General features: G+C 41.4%; 2 protein-coding genes across 2 annotated transcripts in view; one reads left to right on the top strand and one right to left on the bottom strand.

Moving 5' to 3' along the window:
- LOC138961206 (disintegrin and metalloproteinase domain-containing protein 10-like) overlaps positions 1-8,312 on the top strand; it is a gene marked incomplete in the record, with an annotated part of 136,745 nt that extends 128,433 nt beyond the window's left edge. The window contains 1 exon segment of the mRNA XM_070332807.1: positions 876-8,312. Coding sequence (XP_070188908.1) covers positions 876-1,025 — 150 coding nt within the window.
- Positions 8,313-8,548: 236 nt separating this feature from the next.
- LOC138962458 (serine-threonine kinase receptor-associated protein-like) lies at positions 8,549-23,231 on the bottom strand. The gene is made up of 7 exons (XM_070334286.1): positions 23,074-23,231; positions 21,501-21,636; positions 20,854-21,008; positions 18,896-18,995; positions 11,603-11,740; positions 11,074-11,210; positions 8,549-10,422 (listed from the first exon to the last, which is right to left on the bottom strand). The coding sequence occupies exons 1-7, from the start codon at positions 23,186-23,188 to the stop codon at positions 10,205-10,207; spliced, it is 999 nt and encodes a 332-aa protein (XP_070190387.1). The 5' UTR covers positions 23,189-23,231; the 3' UTR covers positions 8,549-10,204.
- Positions 23,232-23,233: the final 2 nt, after the last annotated feature.

The following is a 23,233-nucleotide window of genomic DNA, read 5'->3' as shown; positions in this document are numbered from 1 at the left end:
CTGGAGTGCGAAAGAGCTAACCATAGAAAACTCACAGGCGTAAACAGTCTAGCGGAAACTTATCTCCCTCCTCCTCTTGTGATTAACCTTCTGTGGTCTCCGGGCCTTGTGCGAAGACTGTTTACAGCTAGAAACTTGCCATCAACATTGCGATGTCATCACCTGCACGGCTGCGGACACTTGCCACTTTCCTCTTGTTTGGTGTTAACCTGTTTGTCTGCGTGGTTCGTTTGTGCACACACTTAAAAACTGAAAACAGTATTTATAGATGCGTCTCACCAGCTTCCTATATGTGACTCAAACGGCTGCTTGGCTAAATAGGGGGCCTGGGCTTAGAATCTAGAGCGTGTTGTCGGTTAGCATCTGTGTGGACTAATTTTCTAACCATGTGTCAAGAAATACGGGATTCTTAACTGTATCATCATCATCTAGTAACATCTCTGTTTGTGGACTTTGTTAGACAAAAGATGCTGTGTTTGTCCTTTTGTGCATCCAGTCTCAGATTTGTAATGCAAAATTCAGACATGTGATTATCTATGTCGAGTGTTTGTGCTTGTGCCAAGCAAGAAAAAGTTCTGAGTCAGACCACCTTGTAACATCACTGTTTGCAGACGCAGACACAAGATTTTGTCAGTGTACTTTGTGCCTTTGTGTATCAATTTTTTCATTTTGTGAATCCAAAAATTCAGACTTTTGGCAATTTATTTAGGAACATTCATGCTACAAAATAAAAGGTTGTTGTTGGGTTTTTTTTGTGTGAGGGTGGGTTGGGTGGGGAAAAGGGGTTATCAGCTGCAGGTGGAGATGATGAGTTGCACTTGCCAGCGAGGAATATGTACCTGTGAGTAGCTCATGTGAAGTCATTTCAATTGCAGCCTCCATCCTACAGCACTGGTCCTCCTCCTTCCTACCACACTGGCATGGATATGAACATGTCTCAGTATGACCGCCCATCCCAAGCCAAGTACGATCCGTACCGCCAGTACGATCGCTTAGCACCAGGCTATGGTAAAAACCACATGTAGATCTGCAGTGTTATGTTGTCTCTGTCCTACATCTAGCAGCTAAACAGATGCATCTTCAGCCAATCTTGAGCTCACATAATTATGTGAGTCTATGTATGAATCAACTCTGTCTTTCTGTGTTTGTGTGTTTGTGTGTGTGTGTGTGTGTGTGTGTGTGTGTGTGGCGAACTTTGACATTTGATTATATGTAAAAAAAACTACAAACTTTAGGTGCACCATTTGCTACGATAATGAACAAGGACAAGACCTTTCTAGCACAAGGTGTTCAATTTCAGAACATCCTAGTACATGTAATCCCACACCATCATGTAAATCACTAAATGATCCTAAATGACACATCCATTTCTGCAGACAAATTTAGTACAGCACCTATATGGACATTCCACAGTTCCTTGCACATCGATTTACAGCAAAACAGACAATAGTCTGCTACATAGACAAATCGGTGCCCCTTTTTGAACAGTTAGTTACATTTATGATGAAATTGGTTGATGGGAATGCCGTTTTCACGCAAGAGCCTTACCTCTTGTGTCAGTGTGTTTTAGTGTGTTAATGTGCTATGAAAGTTACGTCATGTCGTTCTTTCTATCTTTTTCTTTTTCTAAATCATTGAAGTTTTAATTGTTAAAGAAAACAACTTTCAGCAATGACCTGCAACCTACTCAAAAACATCTAATCAGTTCCACACATGTCTTTTCTCACTGTGCAGTTTCTTTGTTCAAGAATTCTGATTTTGACCTATTTGTTGACTTTATCATGTGTCAGATATGTGGATGTGGTTTTGCCACCATGGTGGGCACTGTGCACATGTTGTTGATTGTAATGTGAATCGTGTGTGAATGGAAACACTGTTGTGAACGTTCACCAGGCTTGGTGTGCCTTCATCTTGATGCTTTTTGTTTTGATGTTTTGTGTTCACTGATGAAGATTATGTGATACATTTCAACCCAGTAGTCTGTACGTATTGCTAATTTGGAATGTTTTACATTTAGTAGATTTTATCATCTAGTGAAGCCCATTTGCGGTGCCAGGTTTCGCCACCAATCTCGGTCACGTACTGGCTCAATGATGACTGTACAAAAAATACCGTCAGAGAACTTTGCTCATTTTGCCAGAGGGTGCAAGCTGAAGGCAATATTCTGGAGTGCTGAAAGCTAGAATGTTTCTTTGACCCCTCAGACTAGTGACTCAGCAATGGTCATTTGCCTGCCAGAACTTTCCCCTTTCTCAGGCACTTTCACTTGGCGCCAAACTGAAGCTGAAACTGAAGCTGAAGCTAAGCTGAAGTTCGAAAATAATGCAGTCAAAAAACAACTGGAAGTATTTCCCAAAAGAACAATACATAAAAAAAGTATACAGGATCTGGACAAAATGTTGACTGTTAATTAAGTAGCCGACATGTTTCAAGTTGTGGTCTAGATTGCTAGATATCGCTAGCAAGTGAACCGAGTTTTTTTTAGTTAGTTTTTTAGCACCCCTGATTTAAATCTGGTAATTCTCACACACATTTTTTTAATTTTTGTATAGTGATAAGCCAAGAATGATTCAAGTAGAATCTATACTGACTTGGATGAATGTGGTTATACTCCAGAAAAAGTGGACAGAAGATTTACATGAAGATATAAATGACACAATGCCTGAAGTATTTGTACTACATGTATAATCAACTTGCCTTTGAGTTACTGAAAAGATTGAAGTTACAAAACAAACCTGACAGCAATCTTAATTCTATGATTGGCTAGCTGGTGGTTGAAATTAGACACAAGCCATTCTAATAGCCTTCAGAAAAAAAGTTCATGTCCTGTCATTGTGTATTCTTTGTTGTTGTCTGATTTGAACATTTACAAATATTGTTTTATTGTCAAGTGAAAACAATGATTTTAATGAAGAAAAAATCAATAACTAAATACTGTAGTCCATGTATAGGGGAAGAAGTCACTGAGGTTTTTTTCTCCAAATATACTGGAATGCTTTTGGTTAATAATCTTCAAAATTTTTTTAATACAATGAATATATATAAATTAGATTTTTTTCTACGAAGCTAAATAAAATTAAATGATATGAATGACTGTTGATAAGTTGCAATGTTACAATGATCAAAAGCTATAATTATCTTAGATCGTTTCCATTGGTGTCACTATTACTAACATTTCATTCTCTCACATCCTTTCCCGCAGTGGGGCACTGCGGTTATGAAATTAAAAGCCCCTCCTGTTTTTGGAACCGCAGGAGCTTTCTAGTTTGCTGTTAGGTAGATTTTTGGTTCCTCTTTCCTGTCATGCTCTCTTTTTCTTCATGAATTCTTTTCTTTTTTCTGCCTTCTTGCTCATTCACCTGTATTTTTTCCAAAAATCTCTTCTCTTGCCGCTTGTCTCGCGATTCATGTATAGTTTAATCTGTTAGTGTTCTGATGTAAGTCCAGCAGTAGATAGGTTAAGCCTATTTTAACATACTGGAAACTGGTAATCTTCCAGTAGGTATTAATTTAGTTTTACTAAAGCCTGCTGGGACACAAGTAATGGGTTAGTGCATTTGTAAACAGGAATCGCTTGACAAGTGGCCCCCTTCATCCCCCCCTTCCTCGTCCTGATATGGCTCTGCGTAGTCGGCTGGACGTTAAGCAACAAATAAACAAATCTCACATCCTTCATTTTGATCAGAACATTTGAGTCTTCCTGTTAGCTGACTTTTCTTGACTTTTATCAGGGGTGGGACTTTTCCGCAAATCCGCGGATTTTCGCAGACACAACTTACGAATTCCGTTGGAGTAATCTATTTTTCCGCGTCCCATTTCATCACAGTATCTAAAACTTGGTGACTGAATGATATGGAGAGAAGTTAAGATGGAACAGAACACAGGAGGCTTGAGAGTTAAATTGTGCTGACTAAAAACTCCTGATAACTAATAGTCATTTTCAGCTTCAATGCATTGGGGCGTCACTTGGATCATACTATTGACAGTATTGGATTATGGATACATGGTTTATTAGTAAGTATGCACCATTACAATGTTACCATTGTTGTGTGAAAGTGTGTTTTTTTGTTTGGTTGGGTGTTGTTTTTACATTTAGTCAAGTTTTGACTAAATGTTTTAACGTAGAGGGGGGAATCGAGACGAGGGTGTGGTGTATGTGTGTGTGTGTGTGTAGAGCGATTTAGAGAAAACTACTAGACCGATCTTCATGAAATTTTACATGGGAGTTCCTGGGTATGATATCCCCAGACGTTTTTTTTTCATTTTTTTGATAAATGTCTGATGACGTCTGGCTTTTCGTGAAAGTTGAGGCGGCACTGTCACGCTCTCATTTTTAAACCAAATTGATTGAAATTTTGGTCAAGTAATCTTCGACGACGCCCGGACTTTGGTATTGCATTTCAGCTTGGAGGCTTACAAATTAATTAATGAGTTTGCTCATTAAAGTTGTCATTAAAATCGATTTTTCGCAAACAGATTTAAAATTGATTGCATCGTATTCGTCATGACATTCTGAATCTAAAAATATATACATATGTCATGTTTACTCTTAAAATGTGATCACAATTAACGAAAATAGATTAATTAGTATTAAAATTTAAGAAATCGATCCAAAAATGATTTCATCTTATTCTTTATCGTTTCCTGATTCCAAAAACATAAAGATATGATAGGTTGTATTCAAAACAAGCTCAGAAAGTTAACACGAATACAGAAAAGCGCGCTTTCCTGCTTCGCACAATACGCTACCGCGCTATTCTGGCGTGTGCATATCACTGCGTTTTGCACGTGGGAGGTGAGCGATTTCCTTCTCGCGGGGATTGACGAAGCTGTACTGTCTTGGTGAAAAAAATACAGTGCGTTCAGTTTCATTCCGTGAGTTCGACAGCTTGACTAAATCTAGTAATTTCGCCTTACGCGACTTGGTTTTTTTTTTTTTTTTTGGGGGAAGGGGGAGGAGGATGTCTTTTTTTACCTGATCCATACGAGTTGAATTTTAGTCTCAGAATGCAACAGATTGCACAGAGTTTAATGTACCATTTAAAAAAAATTCGGGGGAGCATGCCCCCGAACCCCCCTAGAAAAAAGGGATTTCCTCTTTTTTCATCACAAGAGAGTCCCACCCCTGTTTATGCATACAAATTGTTTCAGTATTACACCTGCAGAGGTAATTCTAATTGGCATATCACTGAAATTCATGAATTGCACTCAAATTTAAGAAGTGACAATCATACAGAGTATAAATGATTCTAATTGGTTCAAGAAAACAAGCATGAACAATTATATATAAAAGATTTGTATACATACATATATATGACAGTTGTATTTATAACACACACAAAAACGGTTACCAAGATTGCTTTCTACACAGACATATACATACATGTACATGTACATCTGCAGCCATGTGTTAGTCATTTTTATGATGCAATCTTGCCAAGTATTGAGGGCACATAATTGTGTTATATTCAATAGTAGCAGAATATTTGTAGCAACCATTCATTGTATTGGCAAGATCCTGATACAATGCTGACAGACAGTATGCAACCTACATGTTTTGATGACATACAATCAGGGCAATATGCCTGCAGGGTGTTACACCCATATTACAAGATGCTTACACTTTAACTTCATGTTTGTTGAAGATTTCATGTTCAGCTTCGGTTAGACTTAGGTTGTAGGTTTTTGGAGAAATTTCTTTTGTTTCAGATTTTAAAAATGTAAATAATACGTTTTTGGTGTAAATCTGTGCAATGTTACTGTTCAGCACAGACCGGTCACAAACACTTCAGCTTTTAGCATGCCTATATCTCCTTGCCTTTAATGTTTGACGGCTTTTGGCAAGTGTTCATTTCTTGTCATCTTTATTTTCGAATGGTATACCACCACTTCAAAGATTCTTCTTCCCAAAACAACTAAACCCTTTGTGTTCTCATTTTCCCTTCCCTTCCTGTTTTCACTGAATCTGTTAACAGCTTACCCTTATTTTGGGACTACAAAGCACAACGTTTGTTCTTCAATTTTTATCCCTGTCCTTTTTTAATGTAACACTGTGTGAGTGGCTGAAACAAAACGATTTAAAGACAATTGACAGCTCTGCACACACACACACACAAAGATTTTGAAATTTCAGTTTCTTAGAGTTAACATGACTTGTTTCTCTGCCATTCGGATTCTTAAGTCACAGTGGCAGTGCTCTTTGATCAAATTAATGCTTTGTGGGCTGTATATATATTTTTTTCTCATAAGAAATTAATGTGTGCATATACACATCTCTTTACTCTGTAACAAAATAACTGAATTATTTCAAGTAGGTTTTTACGCTGTATGTATGACTTTTTAATTTTGTCTTTTTGACAATACATCTGCCTCTCTCTGACCACATTTTTGCAATTCATTGTTCTCTGTTTAACTTCACACTTTAGAATGTTCTTCATTTTGCTTGCACTAAATATATCAGGGGCACTTAATCTTTCGATTTTTCTCATTTGAAAGGAATAAGTTAGGGTTTGCCCATGTAATGAAGTGTTTTGTAGTCACAAAGATACGGTATGTGAGACAGGGGTTACAACCATCATTCAACCAGTTACCAGAAAACAGGATGGAAAAAGAGTGATTCTGTGATAATGAAATTGCTTTTACATGTATTACTTTTTGCAAGGAATATGTAAAACTCCTAATGATTTAAATGATTTAAAAGTAATGCAAGAACAAATAATGTTGATTTCTGTGAATTTTCATGGCTGTTTTGTTTGGATATAGATTAAAATGAGATTCTTTCAGTAAATTGTGTCCATTTTATTTCATACAGGTACATTGCACTGCTATTTTCTGACAACCAGTGTTGTTTCAACATTTTTGGTTTTCTTGGATTTTGAAGAATTCTGAAGTACGTTCTTGCACTTTCATAAGCTTTTTTTTGCAACACTCCAGATTTGTTTTGTTTTCATTGATAAACGGGTGTACTTGAATGTAACATACGTACACATATTTTTTCTGTTCATCTTGATTTCACTTTCCTTTTAAGAGGCCTGAGTATGGCTAAAAGGCGCCACATACCATGATTATTTTATTTCTTTTTACTTGTAGCACTTTGATTGTATTGCACAATAAGCAAGAAATAGAAAAGAGGGCAAGGATTGTGTGCACTGGTGTTTTTGCTTCAAATGTCATTTGACTCTCCATCTTTTTTTCAGCTGTTCTTTGTTCATTTGGTTTCCTGAAATGTTTTCATAGATCATGATTTCAAGGAAATTAGCTTGCTAAGTGCACCTTATTTTGATAGGTTCTTTAGTTGTTGATTGTTTTCAGAATTCTTATTTCAAGGAAAGTTCTCTGTAACAGCTGTAAATATTTGTACATGTTTTTGCACAATAAGATAATAATCAGTAATACTAACTAACCCCCTTTCATGCAGTTTGAACTGCATGCATTACATTGCACCTGTTAATTATGTGCAATGTTTGTGTGATGCCACATGTCCTCTATTGTCCATCTTAAGTGCAATTACAAGTGTTGGCTATAACTAACATATCATTTTATCCAACTGAATATGGTACATGTACATTGATTGTTTCCAGACTTTCAGATTTTGATGGTTTACAGTGGTTTCTATTTACAGAAAGTTACTAACTTCCTTAGATTTCAAAAGTTGACATTTTCATACTCCGTCGTGTTATTATACAAGCAGAAATGAGATTGTAGTTTGGTTGTTATTTTTAAAGTGTAGATGCAGATGTTACTGTTACTTCTCAGAACATGTGTAAACTGTGATTTAAACATTAGGGTACCCTGTATCCAGAAATCAGAAGTTACCTGTGGGAAAATGTTTTCTATGTATTTTTTTTAATGTTTTTTGGTGGGGGGTGATATTATTGTCTCATTAGCCTGACAATAGATGATCTTTTATCATTCCTGTGTATTACCCAAAATGTTTTCAAGGATGTTACACTGCTTACTTGTCTCGTTGTCTCCATGAGATCACCAGTTTTGATTCTGCCTTCTAATTACTTGATGCAACTAGTGTAGGCCGTTATAACAGCAAAATGTCAAATGATTTCATCTTGCCTTGGGAACTTTATTCATTCTACAGTGTTCTCATGGAAACTTGTTTCTAATTACGTGATATGCATATTGATGAGGTTATGTTAAGTTGTCTTTTCCCCTGTTGTCAGACACACTGTGTTCTACCTTGTTCATTCCATGTTTACCTGACAAATTGCACAATATTAATTTTACCATGGGTGATTTCTGCTTTTAAAAGTGTATGATGTTGTGTTAACCATTAAAGTGTTATTTTTTGATGAAGAAAAGACTTGTTTGTAAGCATGTGGCAAAAAGTGAACAGGTTTGGAGAGAGAGAGTGGAGAGAGAGAGAGAGAAAGAGTGAGACTGACTAACCAATTGATCTTTTAACACATAAGCCTTAAAGTTCATCAATAGTTGCTGATCAACAAAAGTATGAAGCAGATATGAGAGAAACAGAGAGAGAGGGAGAGTTTTTTTCTCTTGGGACAGATCATGTCTTCATCAAGATCAAGTCAAAGTCTTCATTTACTTCACTTTACTGTAACAAGTATAACATCAAGCAAACCTTACCATTCAAACTGGCATGTTACCAGACATACATACAAATTACTTCAACAGGGCAAGAACTGTAAACCAAGGGGAACAAATGGACACAAAGTTCAGTATCATTATCACACCAGGAAGCTCTCTAAGTGGTATAATAATTCTTATGTACTATAAATTCTAATTACAGTCAAGAAACACAGCTGAACCGCAGAAATTAAATACCTCTGAAAGATTAGGTTCGTGCTCCATGCTTAACAACTGTAACAAACCAATTTAACATGTAATCTGAATACGTACCTTTTAAATATCCTTGATGTAGATTCTTTGTATGGCCTTTGCTAAAGTCTGGTTCTTTAATTTTTATTCCAGATACATTTTTAGAACGTTATGTTTTACATGCATGTACAAATATGTCTCGTCAACTTAAGCTGTTCTCACTTGCAACGCTATTGAAAGGCCAGAGCTTGCATGCAAACACAGTAATTTAAAGTTAACACTGATGGAAAAGTCATTCTTAAATGTAAGTTGCAGTGGGTTTTTTTATTCTAAGTACACCATGGCCAAGTTAACTTGTTCAGCAGTATCTTTCTCAATAGTCTTTTTCTTATGTAAACAATATAAATCACAAAGTCCGAAGTTTATTAAGCACATGAGCCACTATGCAGAAAGTAAGAATAACTGAACACATTCACAATTATTGAAAATGAAACCTAAACACCCCTGAATATATAGGAGTGTAATAAATAACTTTGTATATATACGCAAGGGGGAAATTGTTTCCTAGTAATCCAAAGAAAAAAACCAGTAACAAATAAGTCACCTTCACCATATCCTGACACACACACACACACATACTACACAACAACAAATATTCAAAACATCAGTCACATATTTACAATTCAAGAATGGGCATCCATACAGTCTTCCACTACTTTTGATCTTAGGCGTAACACTCCGAAAATCCAAACGCGGGGTATGAACTGATAAAACGTGTTTCATACCTCATAACTTTCTTCATGACAATGGCTAACAGACTGTTCTACTGCAGCCACTTAAAGTGAACAAACGACAAATAAATGTTCAGTTTCCCTCCCAAGTGCCCAAGAAAACTAAGGGTATAACTGTTTCGTTCCTCATCAAAGACTAGTTTTCACAAAAACACAGGTGCTGCATGCTGCAGTACTAACATAGCACTAGTAGTGAACTCAAAAATATAATCTGACTTGCTATCCCTCTTCCTAACAGCAAATTTGTTATCCGATATTTTCTTGCTTTCATTTTCGCATGTCAAAGAAGACATGAAACAAAAAAACATGACTTAAGAAGGCAGCATCTGTTAGAAAAATAGACTTTTGTCATATAGTTTGCCGATCACAGAGACAACACAGCATCAATCTTTAACAGCCCAACACACCAATATTCAACAGCCTAACTGTTGCCCATATGACAGCACCTGCTTTATCCAAGATTCTCGTCTCCTCCCGGTGTAACCTGACATGATGCTGAGTTCCATAACTGCACTATCAGACCCTGGTTGCCAGCCAGCCATCTCCATTAAGACTGAATTCGAACGCATACCAGCTTTGAAGGCATAATCCACAGTTACTATACCGAACTGTGACGCAGTTGATTAGGACTCGACCTTGACCTCAACGTTGTTTTTGACCTCCACGTTGCTGTTCAGGATATCAGAATCATCAGGTATGATGCATTTCCACAGCCCGTAGGTTTTGCCGATGGTAGTCTGCCACAGTCGTAGTGTACCATCTTCACTGCCACTGGCGTACAGCTCTCCGTCAGGCGAAAATCGCACACAGTGCACTGGCCCAAAGTGACCCTTGAATGACTCTGCAAACAGCACAAAACATAAGGAAAATTTAGTCAAGGAATTTCAAATTCGACTGAACAAGATTCTTCATTGTATGGCAACGTTCAACTGTAAAACACAGTTTAAAGTCTCAGCGTTTATACCAGGCTGAAATCTATTCAAAGACACTGTAGGGCTGGGAGTGGGAGGAAATGGGTTAACCCACAGCTATTGCTGTCTTCAGCGAATGGGTTAACCCACAGCTAGTGCTGTCTTCAGCGAATGGGTTAACCCACAGCTAGTGCTGTCTTCAGCGAATGGGTTAACCCACAGCTATTGCTGTCTTCAGCGAATGGGTTAACCCACAGCTAGTGCTGTCTTCAGCGAATGGGTTAACCCACACCTAGTGCTGTCTTCAGCGATACAGCTTAGCAAAGTTTGGGGTCAGGTGACAGCTTAGAAACATGAGGATGACAGATATTATGAGATAAATGAAGATTGTGCAAACTGGTGCAATGGTAAGAGAGGAATGACCATTGCAAGAAGTAATAACATGGTTGGGCACAACAGTAACATTTTAATCACATTTCATTCCTGCATCCCGCACAATACCTGTATCAAATAGCTGAGTCTATTCCCTTTCTCAAACGGAGGTCTTATGCGAAAGGATACATTTGACAGTCTAAACTCACCAATTTCTTTTCCTGTCTCGTAGTCAAACTTGTACATTTTGAAGTCTTCACCTCCAGCAACAAAGAATTTTTCACAGGGATGTAGTGAGGCTGAGTTGATGGGAGCCTCTGCCGTAAACTTCTTGATCTCCTCTAACCTGGAACCACTTCTTCACATAAATACAGGTAAGTTATCATCAATTAACCCAAACACCACAATCCCCATATTGTCACTACCGACTTGTAACGTATAGTCAAAATCCACACACACTTGTACACACGCCATATTATTAGTAACGGTACAACGGTTTTCCATTACTCATTTACTGTTTAGCACCCATTAAAAATGTCTTCAATTTTGTGGTAAAGATGCTTTTCAGGCTAGTACTAGTAGTATATTCCCCCACTTCTAAATTTCTCCAACAAATGTCATAATTATTAGCACAAAAGACTTCTTTAAACAATGGACACCAGCTACACTTGTCTCAAGTATAAATCTCAACATTTGATGCTTTTCTTACCAATCAGAAACAAAACCCGCAAAACTCACGTATCCACTTTGTAGAAGGCAATGTTCTGGCCAAAGGTGATGATCATGATATCTCCTTTAGAAGTGAGCGTAAGGCTGGTGGGGGCAGATTCGAAGGTCAGCTTGTTTTTCTCTTCACATGTGTCAGCATCCCACACCCTTTATGACAAAGACACGCAAAATTCCATGTAAGATAAGTGTAACTTGTTCAGGAGATATGACATCAAGTAAACCAATACAGATTTTCCTCCATGTCCATCCATTCTACACCAGTAGCTCTGATGTCAAAAAGAAAAACAGTTTTGAGATGTCATGCTATTACAGTTTACCAGTGATGGCGCTAGTATTTTTTGAAACCGGTACGCAAACTTTTATGATGCAAACAGTCCAGAAAAAAACGGTAGGCTGGTCATTGGAACCAGTAAGAGTCCAACTCAGAGTACTGGTATAGTTCTAAAAGTCAACCGGTAGGTCATACCGGCAGCCAATTTTATTCCGGTATTTTCTCGTTTCAACCGGTAAAATACCAGTAATTACCGGTTAATGCCAATCGAAAATTTTAAGAATAAATTTTCATTTCATTAACCCCTTGACTGCCTTATGACGGGTATACCTGTCATGCGCTTGTGCAGCCGCAGCGCCTTAGGACGGGTTTACCCGTCTTCTCCGTTCAGGAATTTTCCAGAAATGCTATGTCACTGCTGACACACAAATAGCAGCCAATGGCTTGGAAGGATACCTCATTCTCATGAATAAACATAAATGGTGATGCGGTTTTGCGTCTGAAGGCTATTTTCGGCCTTGGCGACAGGGTAGGGGAGAGAAATCTCGACTCGTCAAAATGGCTCACGGTGACAGTCGACCGGGCCCTAGTAGGGAAAAACAAAGCCGGACTGACGCTACAGGCGGTGCAAATGATTATGGATACTGACAGGGGAAGGGGGAGATCTTTCGGACGATTCGTTGGAAACAGGTAGATGACAGTGATTATAATCCTTTCTTGGAGCAAGCAAAACAGCCACCTGTGTTTGATCCACAGGCACCGGAAGATGCGCCAGACTGATTTTTCAAAAGTTCATATTTAAACATCATTATAAGCCAAACTAATTATTATTTCCATGATTAGACACTAAAAACAGATTCTTGGTTCAATTTCCTTTAAAAATAACATAGGTTTTACTTACCTACTGCCAGTTTGGAGCTAGAATTTTTTGTGAATGATTACACCCCGAACTCCAATATTCCCTGGCAGTCAGGAATGCACATACGCAAGTTTTGATTGGCAGCGAAAGGGTTAATATACTTACCCAATTCACATATAGCAATTTACTTCAGTTTAGTGCTAGAACGCTGAACCCTGGTAGGGGGGGAAGTAACCCTAAAAATAGAACAGCCTTGACGGTCACATGACAACGCCAGGTCAAGGTTACCTCCCAACATGCGTTGCGCATGCATGTTCTCGCCGCCATCTTATTCATTCGCTCGAAGCGCCCTTTTATTTTTAGGGACTCCAAAGCGGGGTAGGCGGGAGGGACTTTACTATTTGAATTGGGTAAGTATATTAATCAAATGAAAATTTATTCTTAAAATTTTCGATTAAATTACATATCTTATCCCAATTCACATATAGCAGATTGCTAATTAAGGTGGTGGGGTGCTCACCTATGAGCTAGGCAACAATTGCCCTGCTGCTACCATTGCTGGTAGCGCCTTGGTACCGTCCTGTCGCACACTGGAAATGTCGCACAGGTAATAGTTGATGAAAACATCCTCCGCGATCCGATCTCCAGTAGGCAGAATGGAGGACTTCAGATAATCTACCTGACCTTAGCACAGCTAAGGAGGATGCCCAGGATCTTGCCTCATGCGTCCTTGCCGACGTTAAGAGGGAGAACTGACTGCCCCCCCCCCCCCCCCCTTCTTTTTGTGCCACCACTCATACGCTTGTTTGATCAGCGTAGAGACCCATTTAGCAAGAGTTACCTTAGATATGTCTTTGTCTCTAGCAGTGTTCAGAGATAAGAAAAGAAGCTTCTGCTGTTTAGCTCTGATAGGAGCCGTGCGGGACAGATAACTGCTAAGAGCTCGAACTGGGCAGTTAGACAAATCGGGGTCTCCTGGCGCCAGAATTTTGTTAAGAGGAAGAATTCTGATTATGGGGGAAACTTGATCAGGCTTCTGGTTTTTGGCTAGAAAATCCGGCCTAAAACGTAAAGAAATAGAGCCATCTTTTTCAAAAGCTATGTCTCTAGATAAGCCTGAGAGGGCATGAATTTCACTGCCTCTTCTTGCAGTGGCCAAAAGAACAAGCAAAAGTGTCTTACGGGTAAGATTGACTAAGCTTGCTGATTGCAACGGTTCAAAATCTTGCGATCTTAAAAATTCTAGAATAAGGAAGAGATCCCAAGCAGGAACTGGGGCTCTGATTCTAGCAAAACCTATCGACGCACCTTTCAGGACACTAGCGATAACACCGCTGAGGTTAATGTTGTAACCCAACTGCCCTAGCGTAGCGGAAATAGCAGAACGTCTAACTCGAAGAGACGAGGGGGAGCTGCTCTGAGCTGCTAACCAAGATAAGTGATTAACTACCTGCATAGAACGCGGGGAGACAGAACTGACCTGATTCTCCGCGCACCATTTAACCCAAGCTGTCCAATGTGAAGCGTACACTGAGCTCGTAGAAGTCCTGTGCGCTTTTTCAACCAAATCGAGTGTCCCGTCCGAGGCGCCCGACCGACGCAGGGATCTTCTACAGTCTCCATGCGTGAAGGAGCAGGGACTGTGGGTTCTCGTGCTGAATGCCGGTGCGTGGTTGCAGTAATTCTCCCTTTTCCAGGTTTAGAGGAATGGGAGGACCTTCTGCTAAGCATAGGAGATCCGGAAACCAATGCTGACTCGACCACATTGGAGCGACTAGAATCAGGGATGGTCGTTCCAACTCTGCTTTCCTCAGCACTTTTCTGAGAAGTTGGAATGGTGGAAAAGCATAAGCTGTGAGTCCTGTCTAGTCGACTTCCAGTGCATTCACTTCCCAGACTTCCGGGCCCGGAAACGGTGATATGAACACTGGTAGCCTCCTTGAGAACCGGGTTGCAAAAAGATCGACTATCTGTTTGTCCACCTGCACCCAAAGCCGCTGGAGAGCGTGGTGGGTGATTGTCCACTCCGTGTGGAGTACTTTCGAGGATCGACTGAGCGAGTCTGCCAAAACATTGTTTTCCCGGCAGATATTTTACTGATAACGTGATCTGATGCTGGTGACACCACTTCAGAATTTGGCATGCTTTGAGTGAAAGCATGAGAGAGCGGGAACCGCCCTGTTTGTTTATGTAGGCTGCAACAGTTGAATTGTCTGTAAGAAGACGAACATGTTTGCCTGCCACCAGCGATAGAAAGCTCTGGAGACCGTGGGCTACAGCCTCCAACTCGAGCACATTGATGTGTGAGAGGGCTTGACCTGTTGTCCACGTGCCTGAGGCTGTGTGGTGAGAAAGATGAGCACCCCAGCCTGACAGGGAAGCATCTGTGAACAAATCCTCCTGTGTGGGAGGGGGAGTGATGAGAACTCCCTGTGAGATCCATGGTCCCGGCCTGAGTGCGTCTCTGACTGACGCTGGTGTCTCCATTGTGAACTAGATTTGTCTCAGAAATCTGTTCAGAGGAGACTAGACTTCTGTTTGTATCGCCATTTTTGCTTCCAGTATGACAGGAAACTTGAACAACGGTGGAACTCTGGTTAAGGGAGCCTTCCCCTCCTTCCAGAGTAGTCTGAACCCCAAACGCACTATACCCACTATCCACTGACTGTTTACCTTTAGTGACCAAAGAGTAAGGGACCGTGACAGGCCGCCTGCCACCAAAGGCGTGGTGGTTGCATGGGCTAGTGGTTCGGGGTCGCATCATTGGGGGTGTGCTTCGTGTCCCGACCCCCTTGAATTGCCGAAAGACGGCTTCTTCTTAGGGTAAGGCGCGCCTCTTCCCCGTCCTCGTGAAGAAGAGCTGGCTTGTGCTGACCTGTCCCTATTCGCCGAAGAGGCGGAAGGTTTAGGCGGTCCGTAGCTCTTGCTCTGAGGCTTAGGAAAGCCGTGTTGCGCTATCTTGGCTATAGCTAAATCCCGATCGTCCCGGGTTTGTTTGTGAAGCGCGTCGAGCGACGGCTGTCCCAACAAGGCACCCTCCGTGAACGGGGATAACTTGAGAGCCTCAAGCGTGGCTTTGTCTTGGATCCTGGAACTCGAGAGAAACGCTGACCTGCGCATGTGCACCGCGTGTGCATAAAGATGCGCAGAAAGACGCATTTGTTCTGCCGAAACTTTGGCCAAAGTAGCGAGCAGCATCGTCACATCCTTTTCGCTTGCGTCCTGTCGAAACTAAAAGGGTTCCAAGGACGTAGCGATAGAACGGGAGAGGGACCTGAGTAGCGTTTCCAAAAGAGAAGCTAACTCTAGATTGTATCTCCCTGTTTCTTCCAATGCTACGAGAGCGGACTCTGTATAAGGAACAGCTCTGTCCTTACTGTAGCCATCCTCCCTGAGTGTCGCTAACTCCGGTGTCACCGGAAGTGGCGCTCGTGGTAGAGAAAAAGTGTCTAAGAGATTGCGTGGCGCAGAGTTCAAAAAGAACTTCCGGGCAGCAGCTTGCCCGACATAAGGTGTTGGCTGTGCGGAGGCTACCCACGGCTGTGCTAACTCTGGTGCCGGACTGTGCGCTGATAGCAGAGGCACTGTGTCCAAAGGCACATATTCCGACCGGGAATTCTTAGCCAGAATCTTGGACATCTCATACGCCACTGAGGGAGATTCACGAAACTTAAAAGTTTGTTTTTCTCCCTGTGTTGAGCAAAATCTCTGACAGCAGAAGGTGGTGGTGCAGACAAGCTTGTTGCTGACACCACTCCTTCCTCAAAGTATCTTGAAGCTACCTGTGCTGCCAAAGCTACTGCATGGGGAAGCTTGTCTGGTAGCCGGAAATTGGGATCTTCATCAGAAAGGGAAGCCCCGTATTCCGATTTTCCTTCCGGCACAGAAGTGCCTACCGGAAATTCACCGCCATATTGACCGTCATAGTCATAGGCAGTGTCATCCGGAAGGGAGGTACCGCGTGAGGCATGTCCTCTACTCGTATCCTCTCTGGAGAGAACTTCCTGCCCCCTGGGAGGAAGTGTGGAGAGCTGTGCTAGGGATGCTTTCGTCGAGCAAACCGGCACTTGCGTGTCTCCTGTTGTAAGTATAGGCCCCTGCAAGTCGTGATGCGAGCAAGTCTCCTGCCTTACGACTTCCTGCCCCCTGGGCGGAAGGGAATAACGCTGTGCCAGGGATGCTTTAGAGCAAACCGGCATTCGCGTGTCTTCCGTTAAGAGTACAGGCCCCTGCGGGTCGTGATGCGAGCAAGCCTCCTGTCTCTTAACAACTTCGCGCACCCGTGGCGGAAGTTTGGACCGCTGTACCAATGTTGCGTCCGTATAGCAAACTGGTACTTGCGTGTCCTCCGATCTAAGTACAGGCCCCTGCAGGTCGTGATGCGAGCAAGCCTCCTGTCTTATCACGGCTTCCTGCCCGGCGCCGGGCGGAAGTAGGGAACGCCCGTGCGTATCTCCCTGTGGGACAGTCACAGTACCTTTAATGGAGCTGCTGAATCCGGAAGTGGAGGCATGGTGAGGGAAACTCTTTCCGTCTTCACCGGAGTGTTGTTCAGCGTGAACGTCGGCCGACGTAACAGTGGCTGACGGCGCTGCCATAACCCTCGACCAAGAGCGATCGTCTACCGTTCCTGCCTGAAGGGAGAGCAAATGTTCGCTCGCCGAGCGCAATTATGACGAAAACATGCACCTCATTTGATCGCTAAACGTTGCAAACATTGCTGACAAATCTTCCTTCTCCGATGCTATGCTAGCCTTAACCGGCGCTGACTTGCATTCTTGCTTCAGCGCCGGCATTACCGGACTCTTAGGATTGTCAATTTCTACCGTGAAAGTATTCTGAGAAACTGGCTCGAACACAGTAACTGTAGGTTTAGAACCCTTGGGCTTCTTAGCCGCTTTCTTAGACGGAGACTCTGTATTGGCTACCTGTCTAGAGCTGGGTTTCTTCTTCCCACTGTCCGCCATACTGGCGTTAGTCTTGCAGACGAAAGTAAACAAAGACTAACTCGTGGCAAACGAAAGCAAATACGACGGAAAAAAAAGAAAAATCTCACCCAATCTCAGCTAGAAAGCTAAGATACAGACGTAACCAGGGTGTAGACTGCCAAAGAAGCAGTGGGCTAACAAAATAGCCCGAGCGTAATCCAAAACACGTCCTTAGACGCTAACGCTGAAGAGTGGAATGAATAAGATGGCGGCGAGAACACGCATGCGCAATGCATGTTGGGAGGTAACCTTGACCTGGCGTTGTCATGTGACCGTCAAGGCTGTTCTATTTTTAGGGTTACTTCCCCCCCCTACCAGGGTGGAGCGTAGTTTTCCGCGTTCTAGCACTAAACTGAAGTAAATTGCTATATGTCAATTGGGATAAGATATGTAATTTAATACTGGTTTACACAGGTAATAGCGTAATGTACAGGTTCACTCACTGATGTGCATGGACATTGTGACCTGATTGAGATGAAGACACTTATTGGCTCACGTAAGTGTAGCCTATGCGATCGTAACTTTGTCTGTCTGTGCGTGCGTGCGTATGTGCGTGCGTGTGTATGTCTGTGGTAGAAACTCTAACATTTGAAGACGTCACATTACATTGACGTCACATTATGACGTAAGAGGGTTAGACGTCACGCGAAGGAAGTACTGAAAGTCTCGGTCATTATTATTTTGAGCGGGCCGAGACTAGTTGGCAGTCGTGTCCCTGTAAGTAGGCTACATGCAGACAGACAGATCTAGTGTCTCGCTTTCTTGCACAGTTTCACCTATGCTCTGTGTGTGTGTGTGTGTGTGTGTGTATGTGTGTGTGTGTGTGTGTGTGTGTGTGGATGTGTGTGTGTGTGTGTGTGTGTGTGTGTGTGTGTGTGCGTGCGTGCGTGCGTGCGTGCGTGCGTGCGTGCGTGTGTATGTGTGACGGAGTGATTGAGTTTGTGTTACTGTTTGTCGATTTCTTACGTGAGCCTTGATGGCTTCGCCTCTTGTTTGAGGAATGCAGTGGTCTGAACGAAGATGCCAGCAAGAAATATTTAGAGTCAGACAAGTGTAATACATCTAGTTGACAATATCTTTTTCATTAAAGAAGCAACCTGCCATGTATGACAGAAGATTGTTGAAAAAAAAATAACATTAACAATATTGACATTGTACAACACATTGATGCCCACAGTGCTCACCTCACAGTTTTATCATCTGAAGCACTGAAAACCTGCTTGCCGTCAAAAGAGAACAAAGCTCCCTTGATGTTGGACGTGTGCCCAGCGAAAGATTTAGGTTCTGCAAATACATGAATCAGTTCAAAAACAGTATCAACGGTTTTCGAATCAACAGCTAATGCCATTACAGCACTCACAACCATAAACCATGCTGACTGAGTGAATATGAGAACATGATGACAACTGCCTAACCATGGGGCAGCTTACATAACAGTCTGCAATAGTGTTGACATACTGGCTTTTGTCTGTCAAACTGACACTTTCGTCACTGTCAGTCTGAAGCCTTTCCTTGCCAAATAAAGTCAGCCAGTCTGAAGCCTTTCCTTGCCGACTAAAGCCAGCCAGTCTGAAGCCTTTCCTTGCCGACTAAAGCCAGCCAGTCTGAAGCCGTAAATACTAAAAAGCAGGGCCTCACATCCATGAGAGGTAGCATAGGACAAATGTCCTGGCCAATGTAAAAGTGATAGGACATTTGTCCTGAACAAAAACAAATCAATAGGACATTTTTTTCCCGTAACAAAACGTAAATATAATTAAACTTGACTAGTTTCTTGGCACGAGGGTAAAAGAACAAAAATACTTTTTTTGGCAAAAAGTGAGCAGCTTTGACTGCCACACCTGCCCCCTTTTCTTGTTTTGTCAGCTGTCGGGTTTCAACTATCTCCTTGTCTCTCTGGAGAGATGGCACTTGCACACTAACAGCATGGTCTTTGGTTTCTTGATGATCGGTAACTGGGCCGATTTGCGAAAGTTCGAACAGACAACGGTAAAAGTGTTGGACTTCCCTGTGTGCTGACATGAGGTGCAAAACATAAGTTTCCTCTCTGGGTCATGCGACACCCACGGGAATGATGTCGCCCAGCTTGAGACGAAGTTACGCGTGGGGGTGAGGGAGGGGGTAGTGTTTTTCTTCTGCTCCGATGTTTGACTATCGCGATCGACATTTTCACCTGGGCGATCGGGCTCCAACTGCTCTGGGGCTGGAGGAAGCTCAGTTTCCGTGCTACTGACAGATGATGAGGGAAGGGACTTGAAGTGTAATTTCTTCTGTCCCTTTTCTGGGATCAGATTTCGTTTAGGCGGCATGTTTGTTATTTTCGGGGAAAGCACGAAGGGAGGCAACTCTCAACTGGCTTCGAGCATTCCGAGTTGCGAGCCTTGGAAACTCTTTGGTACTAGAAGCACAAAGTGTCTAATTTCGTCTGCTATACACATCGCTTCGCAATACATCGATAAAATAGCATTCAAACTACTGTAAATTGAGAAGTACTGACGATGTCCGGATCAAATGATAGAATAATCGGACATTGACCACTTTGTGACAAAAACAATAGGACATTTGTCCTCCTGCATGAAAAATGTATAGGACATTTGAAAAAAATATCCTCATATGTCCGATGTCCGACGTGGATGTGAGGCCCTGAAAAAGGCAGCAAGCTTGCCAACATCTTGTACTTCTATATATATGTACCACTTGTGCTGGTTACATCTTCACAATAACTCTATTTCAAGTCAGCAAATTTACCCTTTTTGTGCAACTTTTGTTAGGTAGGGAAGAGATGATCAGCTAATATTTATACTAATAAGCCCTTTTCCCATTTAATTGCCTCATATCATTCTTGGACAGTAACGTTTGATATTATTTTTGCTAAGAAACAAGCCAATGGGCAGAGGATAACATAAATTCAAAGAAGATGGAGACAGGAGATTGGGGAGAAAAACAACATATCGATAAGATGAAACTTTACCAATCATTAAGGATGAAAGTCATCTGTTAATTTCAATGCTTTTTATTAAGTTATTTTCTCAGGTGCTAGAAGACTGGTTCCTTACAACTCTCACCCATTGTTGTGTTGTCTTGTATTTAAAAGGATTGCTTCCCTTTGTTTCCCAGATTAGAAAAGAAGACACCATCTTACCAGCCTCCGGCTTTCCAAGGTCAAAGATTCTCAAGAGCTTCTCATTGCTCCCAGTCAGCAACAAAGTGCCGTCCTTATTGAAGGCCACGCTTTTCACAATATGCTTGTGGGGAAAGGTGTGCAGCTCAACACCTTTCTCTGCATGCCACAGTTTCCTGCAAGACACACACAAGACACATAAGATAGTCACAAGAAATCCTTATCAATCTCTGATCTAGACTATTAAACGCAGCCAATCATTCACTGGTGTTAACTCGTCAACTGAAATCAGTCTTTCACTTTTCACTACTAAAATGACTTGACACTTCAGATTGGTAAATCGTGCTTGACATTTTTTTCTCATTAGTGAAAAAAAAGCAACAGGTGGTGACATATTGAATGTTTATAAAATGTCAGCTCTTGTCTTTACCTAAATACCCACAGTGCTTTCAGCAGCAGTGAGGGAAAGGACAAACCTGCGTGAATTACGGCACATTTCATCTAACTCTGTTTCAGCTATTAGTATTACAACTGTTCTTACCCACAATCACTGAATCAGACAATAAAGTTGTATTCTTTTGAATTGTAAATGTAATGGTCATCTACCATACCATTACTCCCCTGTAAATAGTTTACTTTAAAACACTAAAAATAAGCCATACACATACGCAGAGAAATCAGCAGCACCAGTTGCAGCCCGAGTGGCATCACTGTTGAGAGTTGCTCCCCATACTGCTCCCTTATGACCCTCGAACGTTCCAATCCAGTCCCCTGTGTCTCCTTGGCGTATCATAGGCTTTCCATCTGTAAACGATCATTCTAGCAATTAGACTCATTTTCTAGTACATGTATAAGACCGTAAACATTTCACTCCAGGTTTTATTTTACACAAGACAGCTTTCACTTTTCAGGTGAGTGATACAAATTACAATTCCCTTGGCGTTCCCCTCCCTCCCTAAATACTGGTCACCCCTTTTGTCGTATTAGAAGATTTCACACTAGACCCAATAAAAACTCACTCACTGCACTGTCTATTTTGAAATTAACTTTGTTTTGATCCAAATCGTGAGTCAATATGTTTGATAAAAATTTAAAAAATGGTAGGCCCCACAAGTTACAACACAGTTTAGGTATAGGACCTGAGCTCCCCTGAGACTTTTCATGAAGTCCAAGGACTCTCACACTCATAGAGAGATCACTTGTCGAGCCTTGAATAAACAGTTGTTGTTGAATGCGTAAGCTCCTGTACACATGTGTAGATAAGTGTTGTTTTTAGAAGAAAAACAAGTCGCGTAAGGCGAAAATACAATATTTAGTCAAGTAAGTAGCTGTCGAAGTCACAGAATGAAACTGAACGCAATGCCATTTTTCAGCAAGACCGTATACTCGTAGCATCGTCAGTCCACCGCTCATGGCAAAGGCAGTGAAATTGACAAGAAGAGCGGGGTAGTAGTTGCGCTAAGAAGGATAGCACGCTTTTCTGTACCTCTCTTTGTTTTAACTTTCTGAGCGTGTTTTTAATCCAAACATATCATATCTATATGTTTTTGGAATCAGGAACCGACAAGAAATAAGATGAAAGTGTTTTTAAATTGATTTGGACAATTTAATTTTGATAATAATTTTTATATATTTAATTTTCAGAGCTTGTTTTTAATCCAAATATAACATATTTATATGTTTTTGGAATCAGCAAATGATGGAAAATAAGATAAACGTAAATTTGGATCGTTTTATACATTTTTATTTTTTTTTACAATTTTCAGATTTTTAATGACCAAAGTCATTAATTAATTTTTAAGCCACCAAGCTGAAATGCAATACCGAAGTCCGGGCTTCGTCGAAGATTACTTGACCAAAATTTCAACCAATTTGGTTGAAAAATGAGGGCGTGACAGTGCCGCCTCAACTTTCACGAAAAGCCGGATATGACGTCATCAAAGACATTTATCAAAAAAATGAAAAAAACGTTCGGGGATTTCATACCCAGGAACTCTCATGTCAAATTTCATAAAGATCGGTCCAGTAGTTTAGTCTGAATCGCTCTACACACACACACACACACACAGACAGACGCACATACACCACGACCCTCGTTTCGATTCCCCCTCGATGTTAAAATATTTAGTCAAAACTTGACTAAATATAAAAAGGGAGTGGGAGAATTTCCAACGGTCCCAATAAAGCCTCAAAAACAAGACTGACACCACATTTACATGTGAAGACCAAATGCAATATCACCTTTGCAAGCGCTGATAAGAAAATACCCGAAAGGTGTGATCTCGCTGAAAGCAAGATCGACGACAGGTCGCGTATGGCCACTGCAAGTCAAAGGTGTCTGTCTCAAGTTCGCCATGTTTATCACACGTTTGTCTTCCCCCGGATGTTAACAAAGCAGGCA

This window comes from Littorina saxatilis, linkage group LG3, assembly GCF_037325665.1.
Source record: "Littorina saxatilis isolate snail1 linkage group LG3, US_GU_Lsax_2.0, whole genome shotgun sequence".
In the NCBI taxonomy this organism is placed as follows: domain Eukaryota; kingdom Metazoa; phylum Mollusca; class Gastropoda; order Littorinimorpha; family Littorinidae; genus Littorina; species Littorina saxatilis.
This window is presented reverse-complemented; position numbering and strand designations above follow the sequence as displayed.

Coding starts and splice junctions, on each gene's coding strand:
- LOC138962458 (XM_070334286.1), bottom strand. CDS start 23,188: ATGGCGAACTTGAGACAGACACCTTTGACTTGCAGTGGCCATACGCGA. Junction 21,637..23,073: donor TCTTATCAGCGCTTGCAAAG/GTGATATTGCAT, acceptor GATCGTTTACAG/ATGGAAAGCCTATGATACGC. Junction 18,996..20,853: donor CCTTGGAAAGCCGGAGGCTG/GTAAGATGGTGT, acceptor ATGTATTTGCAG/AACCTAAATCTTTCGCTGGG.